This window comes from Chiloscyllium plagiosum, unplaced genomic scaffold (genome assembly GCF_037043375.1).
Source record: "Chiloscyllium plagiosum isolate Xiang-an unplaced genomic scaffold, Cpla_swu_hap1 HiC_scaffold_2, whole genome shotgun sequence".
Classification (NCBI taxonomy): Eukaryota; Metazoa; Chordata; class Chondrichthyes; order Orectolobiformes; family Hemiscylliidae; genus Chiloscyllium; species Chiloscyllium plagiosum.
The window spans coordinates 64,551,339-64,570,508 of NW_028270140.1; the positions used below are offsets into that span (position 1 = coordinate 64,551,339).

A 19,170-nucleotide genomic window follows, 5' to 3' on the forward strand; every position below is an offset into this window, starting at 1 on the left:
ATCCCAGAGATGGTGAAATTTCTGAATTTCTGAGCATTTATTGAATTACCGACATTAGTATATATACATTATGTATACCAATGAAATACATTTTCTTTGAATAGCTCATACTGACTTTTAAGTTTGAAAACTGGATTCATGTGAACATGTCAATATTTACCAAGTAGGGAGGTAGGTGGCGCTGGACAGAAGAATTTGAAAAAATACTGATCCAAGACAATTTTGTTTGTGGACTGAAGATGATTACTTCACGAAATATACATACAAAAATCATCAAGGCACCATGGTTAATTGTTGCTACTGACTGGAATAAGTAAGCTTGTGCCACAACTACGTGGTCACTAGAAGTTTTATGTAATTTAGGAGGAGTGGCCTTAGGAAAAATAAGTAAATTGCATACCTGTCAATAGCTTGCAGATCATTAGCTGGATTCCATGTTGGGTCAAATATCACAACAATATTAGCTCCAACAAAATTTAGTCCTAACCCACCAGCACTGTGATGAGACAAAAACACATATATAGCCAAATTACAAGATGTAGTGTAGTGATATTTTGTATATTCTAGTACAGCAATTTAAAGAAAAGTAACCGAGAACATTCCACAAATTGCAAATTCTATACATCTTACATTGTGGACACCAAGCAAATGTTGATGTTTCGTGTGCTGTTGAATTCCTTCACTATTTTGACCCTCTCCTCGGTTTTGGTTTTTCCATCAAGTCGTTGGTAATCTAGTCCAGTTGCCATACAGTATTTCTCCAGCACGTCCAAAAGCTGATGGAGTACAAACATTTTTACACAAAGATGAAGCAAATTCAGTGAATTCCATACATTGTCTTCCTACTTAGACTGAGGTGTCTCTCCACTGTTTTACTTCAAACCAAAGACAGAATTAAATTCTACGTTACAACCATTTTGTATTTCCAATTCCACAATATAGTTGAGATTGAGTTATGTTGATCCCCAAGGTACATAAACATTGTCCTTTCAAAAAGTCCTTCAAATGTTAACATTCATTTATCATTAAAGCATTATTCTCCTGCTTTGGTTGCACTCTGGAAAGTAAGTGGCTTCATTCATTTATTCGGCTAGTGGCAGAGATTGATTTTCTTTGTGAATCCTGTTCTTCTCAAAGATTTGTGAGCCATTTCCATTGCACCCAGGCATAATGGAAAAGGAAACAAGGGAGAGTGGTATTAGTTGGCTCATATAGTGCCACTTCAGCCAAGTAAAATTTAGAGTGGATATTAGAGAAAAATCAGCTATGCCTTCATTCGGTAAAAACTCTGTAACTGAAGTGAGCGTCCTTGCTTTCTCATGTATCTGTGCAGGATTTTCTCAATTTCTTTATGTTTCTATTGGCAACTTTACTGCCACATCAACATCTCCATTTGATTGAAGGTAGTTAGAGAGTCAGAGTTTCACAGCACTCCAACATGTTCCCATCAGTCACCAAGCACCTATCTACTTTAATCCCATTTTCCAGAACATGGCTTGTAGTCTTGTATGCTATGGCACTTCAATTGTTCCTCTAAATACTTAAACGTTGTGAGGGTTCCACCTTCTCGATGAAAAAAATTTCCTCAATCCCCTTTTATCTTCCTGTCCCTTACCCTGAATCTATGTCCCATAGCTAATGACCCCTCTATTAAGGGGAAGATTTCCCCAAATCCTATCTTTGTCACTATTAATTTTGTACACCTTAATCTGGGGACCCCTCAGCCATCTATGCTCTATGGGAGACACCATTCTAGCCTCTCTTCACACCTGAATTGCTCCAGTCCAGGCAACAGTCCAGTGAACCTCTTCTAGAACAGCTGCATCCTTCGTATAGCATGGCGAACAGAACGCATACGGTACTCCACCTGTGGCCTAGCGAACATTTCATATAGCTCCATCATAATCTCCTTACTCTTATATTCAATAACTTGACTAATAAAGGCAAGTATCCCATATGGCTTCTTAACTATCTTATAGATGCTCAAAGAATCCCTAGTGTGGAAACAACCCTCCGAAAAGTATCCTACCCAGACCCATTCTCCTACCCTATTACTTAACATTTCCACTGACTAATGCACCTAACCTACAAATTCCAGAACACTGTGGGCAATTTAGCATGGCCAATTACCTAATTTGCACATCTTTAGACTGTGGGAGGAAACCGGAGCACCCGAAGGAAACCCTCGCAGACATGGGGAGAATGTGCAAACTCCACACAGTCGCCAGAGGCTGGAATCGCACCCGGATCCCTGGCGCTGTGAGGCAGCATGCTAAGTACCGAGCCACCGTGCCGCTATCTACCCACCCAACTGCCTTCAAGGATCTATTGGTATGTGCACCAAGGCCACCTGATTCACTGTACTCTTAGGGCCCTACCATTCATTGGGCATTTCTTTACCTTCCAAGTACTTCAAAAACCCATCACCTCAAACTTTTCAGGATTAACCTTTATTTGTCACTGTTCTGCCCACCTGTTAGCACGTCTACATCTTCCTGTAGTCTAAGGCTTTCCTCCTTGCCATTACTACAACACAATATTCATGTCATCTGTGCACTTACAGATCATGCTTCCTATATTCAAAACTAAATCATGAATGCACATAACAATCAGCAAGGGACCCAGCACCAAACCATTTGGCACAACAGGGGACGGTTGCTTCCAGTCACAAAAAATAATCAATTAATGCTATCCATTTCCTACCATTAGACCAATTTTGGATCCAATTTGATCCGAATTGGTTCTAGATTGCATGGGCTCTTGGCATCTACTCTCCCACTTAATAATTTGTTAAATGTTGCACTGAAATCCATGTAGACAACACCAATTGCACCACCCTCTTCTTAACATCTAGTTGCCTCAAGAAACTCAGATTTGTTCAACATGACCTATCCCCTGACAAAGCCAAGCTGACTATTATTCATTTATCCTTGCTTCTCCAACTCAAAACTAATTCTGCTCCTCAATTTTTTTTCTAATACTTTCCCTACTACTCATATTAGGCTTATTGGCCTGTAGCCTTGAATAGTGATACCACATTAGCTGCCTCCCAGTCCTCTAGCACCCTTCCTATGGCCAGAGAAGATTTAAAATTTAATGTTAAAATCCTGGCAATTTCTTCCCCTGCCTCCCACGGCAGTTTAGGATATATTTCATTGGGGCCTGAGGATTTATCCCCTTTTAAGCCCACTAAAAACACTAAGATCTCTTAGCTCTTAATGCTAATTTGTTGCAGATTCCTTCATAATCCCTTTACCTACGTTATCCTTCAACAGTGCGCAGTTAAAACCTCAGCCATGCCTTCCAGCTCCACAGGCAGCTTGCCACTTTAGATCCCAATGGGCCCTTACTCTTTTCCTGTTTATCCACTTGTCTCAAATATACTTATTAGGTTTTCCTTTATTTTACTCACTAATGTTTTCTCATGCCCTTTCTTCACTCTAACTTTTTTTAAATGAAGTGTTTTAATAAATCCTCTGCATTTTCTATATTCCTCCAGGATATCCATTATTTGAGTCTCAGTATCTGCTGTATATTTATCCAATCCTGTACATCCTTTGACACCAGAGGTTCTTTGGACTTGTTTGTTCTACCTACCCTTTCATCTGTACAGGAACACGATGGCCCTACACTCTATTTCCTTTTTGAATGACTCACTATTTTCTGATTTTGAGTTTCCTACAAGTTGCTGCTTCCAGCCAACTTTGGCCAGATCCTGCCTTATCTTTGGTCTTATCTGAATTCAGAACCTTTACTTTCAGATCATCTGTGTCCCTTTCAATAACTACCAAGTCTTACTGAAGTATAAAGTTACAAATCACACAACACCAGGTTATAGTCCAACAGGTTTAATTGGAAGCACTAGCTTTCGGAGTGCTGTGGAGTGCACAATTGTAACACAGAATTTATAGCAAAATTGCTATAAATTTTCTATAAATTCTGTGTGTTACAATTGTGCACTCCACAACCAACTGATGAAGGAGCGGTGCTCTGAAAGCTAGTGCTTTCAATTAAAAAGCTGTTGGATTATAACCTGGTGTTGTGTGATTTGTAACTTTGTACATCCCAGTCTAACACCGGCATCTCCAAATCATTACTGAAGTATGGTGCCTATCAACAAAATATTCCTCCAATGATACTTTTACCATTTGCTTGCTTTAGTCCTTAAAATTAGATCCACCACTGAAAATTCTTCAAGAGAGGAACAGTGTGCTGGCTTAAAAAAATGTTTAAGAATTCCACCTCCTTTCACACTTTGTCTACCTCAGTTAATATGAAGGAAGTTGAAATCCCTTATTATTACATTGATATTCTATATTTCCAAGAATTTTGCCTAAATATCCACCCTTTACTTTTCACTGGTATTTGGAGTTCGATAATACACTCTCAGCAATGTGATGCTCCTTTGTTTTTATGTTCTACCTATATTGCCTAATCAGAGGAATGTTTTAAAATGTCATCTCTCCTTATTTTAATAAATTGATTCTGTGACCAATATTGCAACCCTACCTCCTCTTCCAACACTCAAACCCCTCCTCATCTTGCCTGAAGCTTCTATACCCTACAATATTGAGCTGCCAATCCTCCAGTCCTGCCTGTCCCTGAATGATATCATTCCCATGTGTAAATCAATAACTTCAACTCATTTGCCTTTCTCGCAAAACTCCTTCAAAAGCTCTGTTAAAATAAATGTCATCTGATTGTGCCATCCTCTCTTGTGCCTTCAATTGACTACAACTGCCCTGCCTGCCAGACTGTCTTGGCACTTCTGCTACACTTACCTGTGCAATTACCCATATTGTACTTCCACTCTGCATTTCATCTCCCTGGCAGAGTCATGCAGCATAGAAACAGACCCTTCAGTTCAACAGTCCATGCTGACCTGAATCCCAAATTAAACTATTCAACTTTGAATACCCAAGCATGATGTTGTGTTTTTAAACAGTTCTGCCATCTGTATTCTTTCCATTATTCAAAAGATTTAAAAGGAGGAATACATTATTTTCCCAACATTCCGGCTTAAGCAACTCTGCTGCAGTTTCTTAATTTTGCCATTGCACATATAAAAACTGCTAATTTTGTTTCATATTATCCTTCTTTTTGACTGGAGCAGTGATGAAAAATTGCAACCACTGTCTGGGCTGGTATTTCATTGTGTTTTTTTCCCTTGGTTTCTTTCAGTTCTTGTAGCAGCTTTCACAGCTCTTAATACTTCTAACTCTTTGTCAGTGATTGTGCTTTTTTCATAGCTCTTCAACAGCTGATCTCTGCTTCACCTTTAATACCATGTTTCAAGCACCCAAGACAAAAGTCAAGACTTGTACTGTGACTTCACTGAAATTGCCTACATGATGACAGCCCCCAGTTAGTGCCTTGTGGTACAGATCATATGGCTATGGCAAACGAAAAAGCATAGTGCTATAGATTACATTGCTATACCAAACACTTTTGACTAAAGAAATTGAGTCAGAGAGTATGTAAAATCTTAAAATAAATTGCAACCACAAAATTAAAGGAATAAGCAAAAAGCCTGCTGTAAAATTCTGAAATTCTTATGCCATAAACGAGCAAATTATTTTGGCAAAGCAGACATTTAGCTTAATTCACGTTAGCACATAAAGACTGATTTGGGAAATGGTCAATGGAGACCGTGCTTCCTTTGAAACCAGTATCACTTTGCAAGGACCAGTTGTCAAGTGTAATTGAAGATACAAAAGCTGAAATTTAATGACCGGGAACAGGTTTTATTTTAAGAAATTGCTTCCACTTGTGGATCAGTCTAGAAGAATGGACCATAAATGCAAGTTGTTCAAATAAAGGTCTTAGGAGAAATTTCTTTACAAAATGAATAGTAAGCATATGGATGACTTCAAAACATTAAGTTTGATGATGCACGTTTGAGGTGGAATGGAATAAAGGAATGAGGTAAGACTGGTACGAGTAATTAAAGTGGGGGACAAAGGAGGACTTATGGGGATGACAAGCACTACCATAGACCAACTGGACCAAATGGCCTGATAATATGCTTATAGACTGTATGCATTAGATGCATATAAACTCTTACATAAATTGGAACTATAATCTGCAGCCCAATTGCTGCTTGACTATGAAGGTCTGTCTGCTGACATATGTTGCTGATAAATACATAAGATATCTCTTTAAAAAACACAGTATTTCATTTGAGAAGTGTAACTAAGACTGTTTTTAAAAGTATCTGAAGTGAATGGATGACCACATGCTTAAAATAACTTCGCATTAATGAGAGCAACAGTCAGTTAATGTGGTTCATTTTCATTTCTCCCCGTCAACAGTCTCCCTTCTGATCATGAGTTCTCACCAACCATCCCCCAATTTTAAAATGATCTGCTCCTTAGCCATTTAACTTTAGAAGCAAAACCATGATCTCACAATACTGGAAAGCAAAGGCAATTTTGATTAACCAAATTTGGTACATACCAGTATATATCACCAAGGGTCCATAGACAGCACTTTCCAAAGTGATAATCACTACCATCGTGAAGGACTAGGGTAGCTGATACATGGAAACTCCATCATCTGCAAGATTCCCCCCCAAGTCACTCGCCGTCCTGACTTAAATATATTGATGTTTCTTTCATGTTGCTGGGTCAAAACCTCAGACTCCCTCCCTAATGGCAGTGTGTGTGTGTGTAATGGCAGCAAATAGACTGCAGTGGATCAAGACAACTGCTCACCAATATTTTCTCAAGGGCAAGTAGGCATGGGCAGTAAATGCTGGCCCATCCAGTGATGCCTATATCCTATGAATAAATAATATAAATCCAGCATCTTGGCAATACACCCTACCTGAATGGTAATACTTTTAAATAACTCACCTTGTTAGCACACATGTATTTCATGGGGCGAAAAATTGGAAAAAGGTATTGTAAATTCACCGTAGGTGGATATAGTTGCCAGATGCAGTGGTCTTGCTTTAAATGCTGAGCTGGGAATTTGTGTTGCAGACGTTTCGTCCCCTGTCTAGGTGACATCCTCAGTGCTTGGGAGCTTCCTGTGAAGCGCTTCTGTGATCTTTCCTCCGGCACTTGTAGTGGTTTGAATCTGCCGCTTCCGGTTGTCAGCTCCAGCTGCAGTGGTCGGTATATTGGGTCCAGATCGATGTGCTTATTGATTGAATCTGTGGATGAGTGCCATGCCTCTAGGAATTCCCTGGCTGTTCTCTGTCTGGCTTGTCCTATAATAGTGTTGTCCCAGTCGAATTCATGTTGCTTGTCATCTGCGTGTGTGGCTACTAAGGATAGCTGGTCGTGTCGTTTCGTGGCTAGTTGGTGTTCATGGATGCGGATCGTTAGCTGTCTTCCTGTTTGTCCTATGTAGTGTTTTGTACCGTCCTTGCATGGGATTTTGTACACTACATTGGCTTTGCTCATGCTGGGTATCGGGTCCTTCGTTCTGGTGAGTTGTTGTTGTCTGAGAGTGGCTGTTGGTTTGTGTGCTGTTATGAGTTCTAGTGATCGGTCAGTTGGCTGTCAGTTCGGAAATGCTCTTGATGTATGGTAGTGTGGCTAGTCCTTTGGGTTGTGGCATGTCCTCGTTCCGTTGTCTTTTCCTTAGGCATCTGTTGATGAAATTGTGGGGGTATCCATTTTTGGCGAATACATTGTATAGGTGTTCTTCTTCCTCTTTTTGCAGTTCTGGTGTACTGCAGTGTGTTGTGGCTCTTTTGAATAGTGTCTTGATGCAACTTCTTTTGTGGGTGTTGGGGTGGTTGCTTTTGTAGTTTAGGACTTGGTCTGTGTGTGTGGCTTTCCTGTATACCTTTGTGGTGAATTCTCCGTTAGGTGTTCTCTGTACCATCACGTCTAGGAATGGGAGTTGGTTGTCCTTTTCTTCCTCTCTAGTGAATCGGATTCCTGTGAGTGTGGCGTTGATGATCCAGTGTGTGTTCTCTATTTCTGTGTTTTTAATGATTTCAAAGGTGTCATCTACATATCTGACCCAGAGTTTGGGTTGAATTTGTGGTAAGACTATTTGTTCTAATCTTTGCATTACCGCTTCTGCTATGAGTCCAGAGATGGGTGAGCCCATGGGTGTGCCGTTGATTTGTTCATATGCTTGGTTGTTGAATGTGAAGTGTGTTGAGGCACAGGTCCAGTAGTTTGAGTATGTCATCTTTGTTGATAGGTTCACCGTCTTGTGGTCTGTTCTGTATGTCCAGCAGGTTGGCTAGAACATAGAAAAATACAGCACAGTACAGGCCCTTTGGCCCTCGATGTTGCGCCGATCCAAGCCCACCTAACCTACACTAGCCCACTATCCTCCATATGCTTATCCAATGCCTGTTTAAATGCCCATAAAGAGGGAGAGTCCACCACTGCTACTGGCAGGGCATTCCATGAACTCACGACTTGCTGAGTAAAGAATATACCCCTAATATCTGTTCTATACCTACCACCCCTTAATTTAAAGCTATGCCCCCTCATAATAGCTGACTCCATACGTGGAAAAAGGTTCTCATGGTCAACCCTATCTAAACCCCTAATCATCTTGTACACCTCTATCAAGTCACCCCTAAACCTTCTTTTCTCCAATGAAAACAGCCCCAAGTGCCTCAGCCTTTCCTCATACGATCTTCCTACCATACCAGGCAACATCCTGGTAAACCTTCTCTGCACCCGTTCCAGTGCCTCCACATCCTTCCTATAGTATGGCGACCAAAACTGCACACAATACTCTAGATGCGGCCGCACCAGAGTCTTATACAACTGCAACATGACCTCAGGGCTCCGGAACTCAATTCCTCTACCATTAAAAGCCAGTACGCCATATGCCTTCTTCACCGCACTATTTACCTGGGTGGCAACTTTCAGAGATCTGTGTACATGAACACCAAGATCCCTCTGCTCATCCACACTACCAAGTATCCGACCATTAGCCCAGTACTCCATCTTCTTGTTACTCTTACCAAAGTGAATCACCTCACACTTACCTACATTGAACTGCATTTGCCACCTTTCTGCCCAGCTCTGCAACTTATCTATATCCCGCTGCAACCTGACACATCTTTCCTCACTGTCAACAACTCCACCGACTTTCGTATCATCCGCAAACTTGCTCACCCAACCTTCTAGCCCCTCCTCCAGGTCATTTATAAAAATGACAAACAGCAATGGTCCCAAAACAGATCCTTGCGGAACACCACTAGTAAGTGCACTCCAAGATGAACCTTTACCATCAACTACTACCCTCTGTCTTCTTCCAGCCAGCCAATTCCTAATCCAAACCTCCAACTCACCCTCAATGCCATACCTCCGTATTTTTTGCAGTAGCCTACCATGGGGAACCTTATCAAACGCCTTACTAAAATCCATATACACCACATCTACCACTTTACCCTCGTCTACCTCCTTAGTCACCTTCTCAAAGAATTCAATAAGGTTTGTGAGGCACGACCTGCCCTTCACAAAACCATGCTGACTATCCTTGATCACATTATTCCTATCCAGATGTTCATAAATCCTATCCCTTACAATTCTCTCTAAGACTTTGCCCACAACAGAAGTGAGACTTACCGGCTTATAGTTACTAGGGTTATCGCTACTCCCCTTCTTGAACAAGGGAACCACATTTGCTAGCCTCCAGTCTTCTGGCACTATTCCTGTAGACAACGAGGACATAAAAATCAAGGCCAATGGCTCTGCAATCTCCTCCCTTGCTTCCCAGAGAATCCTAGGATAAATTCCATCAGGCCCAGGGGACTTATCTATTTTCACCCTTTCCAGAATTTCCAACACCTCTTCCCTACATACCTCAAAGCCGTCCATTCTAATTAATTGTGACTCAATATTTACATCAGCAACAATGTCTGTTCCCGAGTGAATACTGACGAAAAGTATTCATTCAGTGTCTCCCCAATCTCTTCAGCCTCCACACGCAACTTCCCACTACTATCCTTGACTGGACCTATTCCTACCCTAGTCATTCTTTTATTCCTGATATACCTATAGAAAGCCTTAGGGTTTTCCCTAATCCTACCAACTAAGGACTTTTCATGTCCCCTCCTTGCTGCTCTTAGCTCTCTCGTCAGATCCTTCCTGGCTACCTTATAACTCTCAATCGCCCCAATTGAACCTTCATGCCTCATCTTTACATAGGCCGTTCTCTTCCATTTAACAAGGGATCCCAATTCCTTACTAAACCACGGCTCCCTCACACGACCTTTTCCTTCCTGCCTGACAGGTACATACTTATCAAGGACACTCAATAGTTGCTCCTTGAACAAGCTTCACATATCAATTGTGCCCATGCCTTGAAGCCTACTTTTCCAAGCCATGCATCCTAAGTCGTGCCTCACCGCATCATAATTTCCCTGCCCCCAGCTATAACTCTTGCCCTGCAGTGCACACTTATTCCTCTCCATCACTAGAGTAAAAGTCACCGAATTGTGGTCACTGTCCCCAAAGTGCTCACCTACCTCCAATTCTAACACCTGGCCTGGTTCGTTACCCAGAACCAAATCCAGTATGGCCTCACCTCTTGTTGGCCTATCTACATATTGTTTCTCTGGCTAGGGTTTTGTCGATAGAGGTGAATAGTGCCGTTACAGAAAATGAAACCATGGTTTCTTCCTTGTCTATGTGTATATTTCTGATGATGTCCAAGAATTCCTGTGTTGATTGTATAGAGTGTCTGGATCCGCTGATCAGGTGTTTCAGTTTCTGCTGCAGTTCTTTAGCCAGTTTGTGTGATGGTGTCCCTGGTCAGAGTGGGATGTCTGGTTTGTGCACTTTGGGTAGTCCATAGAATCTGGGGGTGTTGTTGCTTTCAGGTTTCATTCTTTGTAGGTCAAACCTGGTTATCTGTCCGTTTTTTTGTAGGAAAAGACAAACACAACCTCAACACCAAGGAGAGGGAAGCACTAAAATCACTAAGAAACGATAAGAACATAATCATACTACCAGCAGATAAAGGCAGAATGACGGTCATCCTGGGCAAAGCAGACTACATCCAAAAAGCACAACTACTTGCAGATACCAACACCTACCAAAAGAGGGAGTTTGACCCCACCCCACAGCTCACCAATAGGATAAACAACACACTGACGAGCCTTCAAAAAAACGGACAGATAACCAGGTTTAAATATTAGGGTCGCGAATGAAACTAGCCTCAGTGCTCCATAGCATTTTGGCTCAAGGAAAGTGATCCAAGACTCAGGATTGTTTTGGAAGGTAAATAACCTTTTCCTCATGCTCAAGTTTATTGCCATCGGGCAGAAGATACAAGAGTTTGAAAATAGTCAACAAGAGATTCAAGAACAGCTTTTTCTCCGCTGTTTTCAGACTTTTGAACGAACCTCTCATATATTAAAGTTGGTCTTTCTCTGCAGCTGTAACACTATATTCTGCCATTCTGTTCTATTACCCTGATGTAATCACGTATGGTATGATTTGCCTACATAGCACACAAAGCAATATTTTTCACGAGCAGAACAAGTGAATGAAGACACCTACTTTCCAAAGTGCAACCAAAGGCAGGAGAAGGATGCTTTAATGACCATTGAATGTTCACATTTGAAGGACCTTTTGAGTTGTGAGACTGATTGCAGTAGGCCAGGTTCCAATCATGGTTGATAACCCCGATGCAGCTAACAGCTAGTGCAACAGAATGAACAGGTTAGATCTAAGACTGGATACATGATGCATGCTTATTATTAGTGGTTATCTATATGTGGAGCTCCGACAGCAACAGAAAATTGAAAACAAAAATAACATAGCAGTCCTGATAAAGTATGATCAGGCTGGGACACAGTGCACAAGAGAAATGTGGGTAAAAGCACTTTAATGCTGACCACCATTATTCACAATCAATTATGTAGGACATCACTCATTTTCATAAGAAATATATGTTAATTGACGCAAGCTGGATTCCAAAACTTGCTTTTAAAGAAATCTAAGCCTCAGTTTTGGACACAGCAATTGTAATGTTTTTTTTTAGATTAGATTAGATTACTTACAGTGTGGAAACAGGCCCTTCGGCCCAACAAGTCCACACCGCCCCGCTGAAGCGCAACCCACCCATACCCCTACATTTACCCCTTACCTAACACTACGGGCAATTTAGCATGGCCAATTCACCTGACCTGCACATCTTTGAACTGTGGGAGGAAACCGGAGCACCCGGAGGAAACCCACGCAGACACGGGGAGAACGTGAAAATCCACAGAGTCAGTCGCCTGAGGCAGGAATTGAACCCGGGTCTCTGGCGCTGTGAGGCAGCAGTGCTAACCACTGTACCACCGTGCCGCTGTGTTATCAGTAAGAACACCAAACCATTTTGATGTCTGAGGCTCAATTAAATAAAGTTACTATGCTGTCAACATATCAAATAGATCAACAAGCGAGGTCACGGTTTTGGGAGTGAAAGTATTTAAGCACAACGTGGATCTGTGGAAGCATGTTAAAGAATCAAAGAATCCCTACAATGTGGAAACAAATAGTCCACACCAAATAGTCCACATCAACCCTCCCAAGAATAACCCATCCAGATCCATTCCCCCCAATCCTATATTTACTCCTGACTAATGCACCTAACCTACACATCCCTGAACACTATGGGCAATTTAGCATAGTCATTTCACCTTACCTGCACATCTCTGGACTGTGGGAGGAAACCGGAGAATGTGCAAACTCCACACAGACAGCTGTCAGAGGCTGGAATCGAACCTGGGTCCCTGATGCTGTGAAGCAGCAGTGCTAACCACTGAGTCCCCGGAGGGATGGACAGATCAAGGCTGGGAGGTATTGTTTTGAGAGTTTGCTGCATCTGATCTGCAATTGCAACATATTGAAAGCACAATATTCGCTGCAAAATGCCACGGAACATTGAAGTCTGGAAAGTGCATTTTTTATTACAGACCCTGTGTGCCTGCCCTTTTGCAAGATGTTAAAAATCTCTCCAGTATCAGCCTGAAGGAAGAAGATGTATAAAAGTTCACATCCATTTTCACCTTTACAATGACTGGCAATGCTGTTCTTGTCCTGCTGAGGATTATGACTGCAGCAAAGGGCAGATTCATTGATGATCCTCCTTAGTGAAGCACAGATGCCTCACATATTTTTCCTTCCTGGTAGAAGAGCTCATCATGAACAGATATAGTTGCCTAATCAAATTCCTTTTGCTTCCTCTTCTTGCAGTTTGTCCTCTGCTCATATTTACAGTCATTTGTCAATTTCAAGGAAAGTGTATTCTAGTGCACCTTTATCTGGGAGTGAAGCTTTGAAATCTTTGGAACAAAATAACTAGGCCATACTGTCATGTTTACCCAATAGACATTTAAAACTTGAAACAAGTGTGGAAAGCATTAAAAGCATGTAGAATTGCAATAAAACGCCAGAAGAAAAAAAAAAAAAATCGGTAACCACCATATGTACTCAAGTAATAGTTAATCTCATGTAAAAGTCCACCCCCCATTTTTGGCTAAATAACCTAACATTTTCCATATATCTTGTGCAAAAGTTGACCATAGTTCTTCACAGGTAACAGATCAATATTTATGAGTCAGTGTGCCAGCCGTCGCATCCCACTCCAACTTTCCAGTCTGCCAATTGCTACGTGCCACTTACAGTCCACTGGCTGTTGTGTTCCACTCCAGGTTTTCAGAATTACTGTAATTTGTTATATTTCCTTTATGCATTTAGAGATCATCTGGGCTTCTGCTAATGATATGGTATGAATTTTGACGGGCATGAATTTCAGCCCCTCAAAAGTAGTATCCATGTAATAGTCGATCCCACAAATTTAACATTAAGAAGTGGTCAAAAAAGTTTGACTATTGCTCAAGTATATACCGTAAATCTATTAGTAGCAGATGATCCTTTTAAATATCCTTCATGCTGCTTAACCAATATTCATCGTTTTGGAGTAAAGTATTGATTAGAGAGCAGAACTCCAAAACCACATACCTGACATTGAAACAATATTGTAATCATGATCTTCCTCCACCATGTCCAGTGATTTTTCAATGCACATGTGCTTTAACCACTTTATGAAAATGGCATCTGGTTTTGCACTAGAATTGTGTACGCATGTTTTTAAACATTTATTCATAGGATGCAGGTGTTGCTGGCTATGCCAGCATTTATTGTTCATCCTTGAGGTGGTGAGCTGCCTTCTTGAACTTTTGCAGTCCCCTGTAGGTTAGGAGAGCAATTCCGGTAGTGGTAGTTAAAAACAATGATTTATTTCCAAATTAGGCTGGTGCGAGTCTTGAGGGAGAACTTGCAGGTGATGGAGTTTCTGCTTCCCCTGCCATCTGAGCAGCAGAGATTGCAGGTTCGGAAGCTGCTATTGAAAATACCTTAATAAGGGACTGTCGTGTATCTCATGGATGGCATGCCTGCTGCCACGGTGCATCAGCAGTGAAGGAAGAGACTGTTGAAGATGGCGTTATGGACAAACTTTGGATCCCTCAGGGATTAATATTTGAAAGGATTGACCTTTCATCAGAATGGTTTCATGAATCATCATCAAACTGAAACATGAACTCTTGTTCTCACTCTACATATTTTACTTGCCCTGAGTATTTCTAACATTTTTCTGTTTTTATTTCAGATTTCCAGTAACTGGAGTATTCTGCTTTTTTAAAAAATGCAACACTTCTACATGAATTCCAATTAGTGTCTCAAATTTTATTCTGCACAGTTGTGAAAAATTATCTGACTTACACATCATATTTGAATATGGTTACCCACCTTGGTTGAGAGGGAGAACAGCAGAACCTTTTCCTGGCTCTTTCTGCAGTGGTTCAAAAGCTGCTGAAGAACCTGAAAGCAGAGATGGACATATTGATATTTCAACATCTGCTTATGGATGCACAAGTCACAACAGGCACTTATAAAAAATTCTTTCATGGATGGGCCATTACTGGCAAAGACACATCCCTAACTGCCCTAGAGAAAATGGTGTTAAGCTTCCTTTTTAACTGCTGCAGTCTATGTGATGTAGATCACACCCACATTCAAAGGAGTTCCAGGTTTTTGCCTAGCTAAAGTGATGGAAATATAGTATAGCTCCAAGTCAAATGGGACAACAGCACAGAGGTAACATATTAGGCCAGTAACCCAGAGTCTGGGACCAATGCTCTGGAGCCAAATGTTCAAATCACACCACAGCAGCTAGTCGAATTTAAATTCAATAAAATGGTAAGCCTGAAAGAAAACAAAGTTTTGGTGGTTAGCAATGTTGCCTCACAGAGCCAGGTACCCAGGTTCGATTCCAGCCTCAGTTTGTATGGAATTTGCATATTCTCCCAGGGTCAGCTCCAGTTTCCTCCCACAGTCCAAAGATATGCAGGTTAGATGGATTGGCCATGCTGAAATTGTCCATAGTGTTCATGGATGTGCAGACTAGGTGGATTAGCCAGGGTAGACATGGAGTTATGGGATACAGTAGAGGTGCTATATCTCAGCTGGATGCTCTTCAGAGGATCTATATGGACTTAATAGACCAAATAACCACCTTCCACACTGTGTAGGGATTCTAAGATTCTACAGGTGATTGTGAAATTATTAGATTATTCTAAATGCCCATCCAGTTTAATAATGTTCAGAAAGAATTTCCTGTCTTTACTCTCTACGCCTTCCATGTGACCACAAACCCAACACAATGTGGTTGACTTGTTCATGGGACTTGGTAAATGCCTATTCAGTAATGCCCAAAGTCAGGATGATGTGTTGCTTGGGGGGGGGGGAACTTCTGGATGGTGGTGTTCTCACATGTCTGCTGCTCTTGATCCTCTAGGTGGTAGAATCTGCAGTTTGAAAGATTTCTGTCAGAGGAGGCTGGGTAACTTACAGCAGTGCACTTTGTAGATGGTATTTACAGTTGCCACTGCATGTTAGTGGTGAAGGACGTGAATGTTAAAGATGCCGAATGGGATGCGAATCAGGAAGGCTGTTTGATCCTAGACAGTATCAAGCTTATTCAGTGTTGTTGGAGCTGCAGACATCCACTCAAGTGCATAGATGTCCATTACACTCCTGATTTGCGCCTTATCAATTGTGGACAGGTTTTGGGGAGTCAGGAAGGAGTTACTCACTCTAGAATTCCTAGCCTCTGACCAGTTCTTATAACATTGCACGTTGATAAGATCATCCTCTGACCTGAGTGGCTTGCTCGGCCATTTATGTCAAACTGCAGAGAAGACACCATGCTGATATTCCTATCTGTTGCATGCTTGCTGGAACAAGCTGGGCTGCAAAAAAACCGCCATCATTTGTACTTCTGTCACAGCTCTAGTCTTCTTGATGAGTGAGTAGTACGCATCCAAATAGACCTTCAGTCATCACACTAACCTCATTAGGATAATTTCTGTAACTCTTTAGATCAACTCCAGTTTAGGGGATAGCCATCTTCTCAAATATCACTCTTTTCCATTTAAAGGTGCAACATACAGAGAAATAACTCTCATCAGTAACCATTTTTAAATCATCATTCACAAAGATTTCAAAACTCCTCATCTCTCCACTTGGAAAATCATACTCTAATCAGGCAGAGTCAGCATGGCTTCATAAAAGGGGAAATTATGTCTGACTAATTTATTAGGGTTTTAGCAAGGAAGTCCCAACCAGACTGGATAGAGAGGAACTAGTAGGTGTGTTGAATTTGAGCTGCTAAAAGGTGTTCAAAAAGGTACCTCACCAAAGATTAAGTCATAAGATAAAAGCCCATGATGTTGGAGGAAATACACTGGTGTGGATAGAGAACTGGCTAATGGGCAGGAAACAGCAAGTGGAGATAAAGGGCTCTTTTTCAGGTTGGCAACCTGGAATGAGTGGAGTTCCATAGAGATCAGTGCTGGAATGATTTTTTTTTATTCACTTGTAGGACTCTGGTGTCATGGCTGGCCAGAATTTATTGCCTATCCCTAGTCACCCTTGAGTAGGTGACAGTAAGCTGCTTCTTTTTACCACTGCAGTTCACGTTTGCCATATATTTTAATGCCTTGAAGGAAGGAAGTGTATATACTGTAGCTAGATGTGTAGACAGCACAAAAATAGGTGAAAAGACAGGTTCTAAAGAGATACAAACAAATCATAGAATGATATTGATGGATTGAGTAAGTTGGCAAAAAGTTAACAAGGGCATTACAATGTAGGAAGAAGCGAAGTTGTTCATTCTGGAACAGAGATCAAAAGAACACTATTTAAATTGAGAAAAATTGCAGAAGGCTGCAACTCAAAGGGACTTGAGCATACTAGTGCACAAAACACATATGCAGCAGGTAATCAGGAAGGCTAATGGAATGGTGGTCCTTATATCAAGAGAGTTGGAGTAAAAGAGTAGGGAAGTCTGACTGCAACTATACACGGTGTTGCTGAGACCACATCTGGAATGCTGTCACCATGTCTGGAGTAGTGACTGCAGGTTTGGTCCTCTTATTTAAGGAAAGCTATTGTTTCATTGGAAGCAGCACAGAGAGATTCACTAGGATGATCCCTGGTATGGATAGATTGTCTAGACTTTAGAAGAATGAGGAGTGATCTCATTGAAACAAAAAGGATTCCTCTCAAGGGCTTGACAGGGTAAATGTTAAGAGGATGCTTCCCCTCATGGGAGCATCTAAGACCAGAGAGCATAATCTCAGAATAATAGGCTGCCAATTTAAGTTTGAGATAAAAAGGAATTTCTTCTCTCAGAGGCTTGGGAGTCTCAAACTACTTGTCGCAGAGAGCTGTGGAGGCAGAGATCTTGTGTATATTTAAGTTGAGAAAGACATTCTTGACCAAGAGGTGAATGAAGGGTTTTGGGGAAAAGGGAAGTGAGCAATGTCAGATCAGCCACATTCCTATTGTGTGGTAGAGCAGGCTCCGTGCACCTAATCATTTAATCTTATTTCTTAGTATGGTGTTACGGTCTATGAAACGCTTTCTGGGAATGAATCAAACATCTCCAACTCTACAAAACTCATAAAACCGGGAGAAAAGCTTGGAAAGAAAATATCCTCCCAAATAAACAAACTATCTCCAGCCCAACATCTTAAACAAGTTTCAATCTTTCCCAGAACATATGGACAAGCCTCAAAGGAATATGGACTGGACATGGCTGATATGGTCACTTGATATAAAAGAAGCAAAATAAAACCTTACCTGGCTCTGACTGCAGAAATCCTGACCAAACTGTTGGGGTACATAAGAACATCTAGCTCCTAATTCAGATTTAAGGTGACATTCCAAAATTGCTCTCCACCAGCGAATTGGACTTTAAGGTGCTTGATATTAAAACTGTGCTCCCAAAGCTATATAAGATAAGATTTCTAACATTTCTTTATTAATTTAGGATACTGGAACTTCAAAAGTTGGCATAAAGTTTCGGGAAACAAATATCTTCACTTAAGACACTAAAAGATGCAACCATATAGTCAAATTGCATGCATCTTTAGTAGAACTATTATTGCCCACCTATTGAAGTACCTATGAATGTCATAGCCAATCCTATTAAGTAAGTTTGTCATACTTTGGTGGAAAGATCCTAAAAACAATGGTTCCTTGAGAAGTGCTGCTGAAATGTTCTCTGCTATTCATTTGTTTGAAAAAGTATTATTTATGAAGCAACTATATCATTGTCAAAATGCTTTCAATAGCGTGAAATTCTAACTTAATAAAGGTATTATTTAATTTTGTTTATATCACCTTTTAATCTATTTCTTTCACTTCAACTTAGTACTTTATTCTAAATCACGTATCAAGAATTCATGTTACTTGTACTCCCTTAAATGTTACCTTCAAAACTTGGTGTCTTAACAATGCATCATTTTCATCTGATCCCTAGCTTAATACTTCAGAAACTATCCGATTGTAAATTCATGATTTGAAGATGCCTGTGATGGACTGGGGTGTACAAAGTTAAAAATCACACAACACCAGGTTATAACCCAACAGGTTTAATTGGAAGCATTAGCTTTCGGAGTGCTGCTCCTTCATCAGGTAGTCATCAGGATAACCACTTGAAGGAGCAGCGGTTCAAAAGCTAGTGCTTCCAATTAAACCTGTTGGACTACAACCTGGTATTGTAAAGTCAATTACACTGGACAAAAATTTAACATCATGAAATTAGCTGTACAAACAACTGATAAATGTACAGGCGAGGTTTAATACCAGACTTTGTGCATCACCATCATCATGGAGCATGTTT

General features: G+C 40.9%; 1 protein-coding gene across 1 annotated transcript in view; it reads right to left on the reverse strand.

Annotated features, from left to right (window-relative positions):
* ercc6l2 (excision repair cross-complementation group 6-like 2) overlaps window positions 1-19,170 on the reverse strand; it is a 93,418-nt gene that overhangs the window by 37,726 nt on the left and 36,522 nt on the right. Inside the window, exons 11-13 of the mRNA XM_087997350.1 lie at window positions 14,730-14,801; window positions 631-776; window positions 401-496 (exon numbers count right to left, since the gene is read on the reverse strand). Of these exons, the coding sequence (XP_087853476.1) occupies window positions 401-496; window positions 631-776; window positions 14,730-14,801 (314 nt within the window). The remainder of the gene's footprint in view (window positions 1-400; window positions 497-630; window positions 777-14,729; window positions 14,802-19,170) is intronic.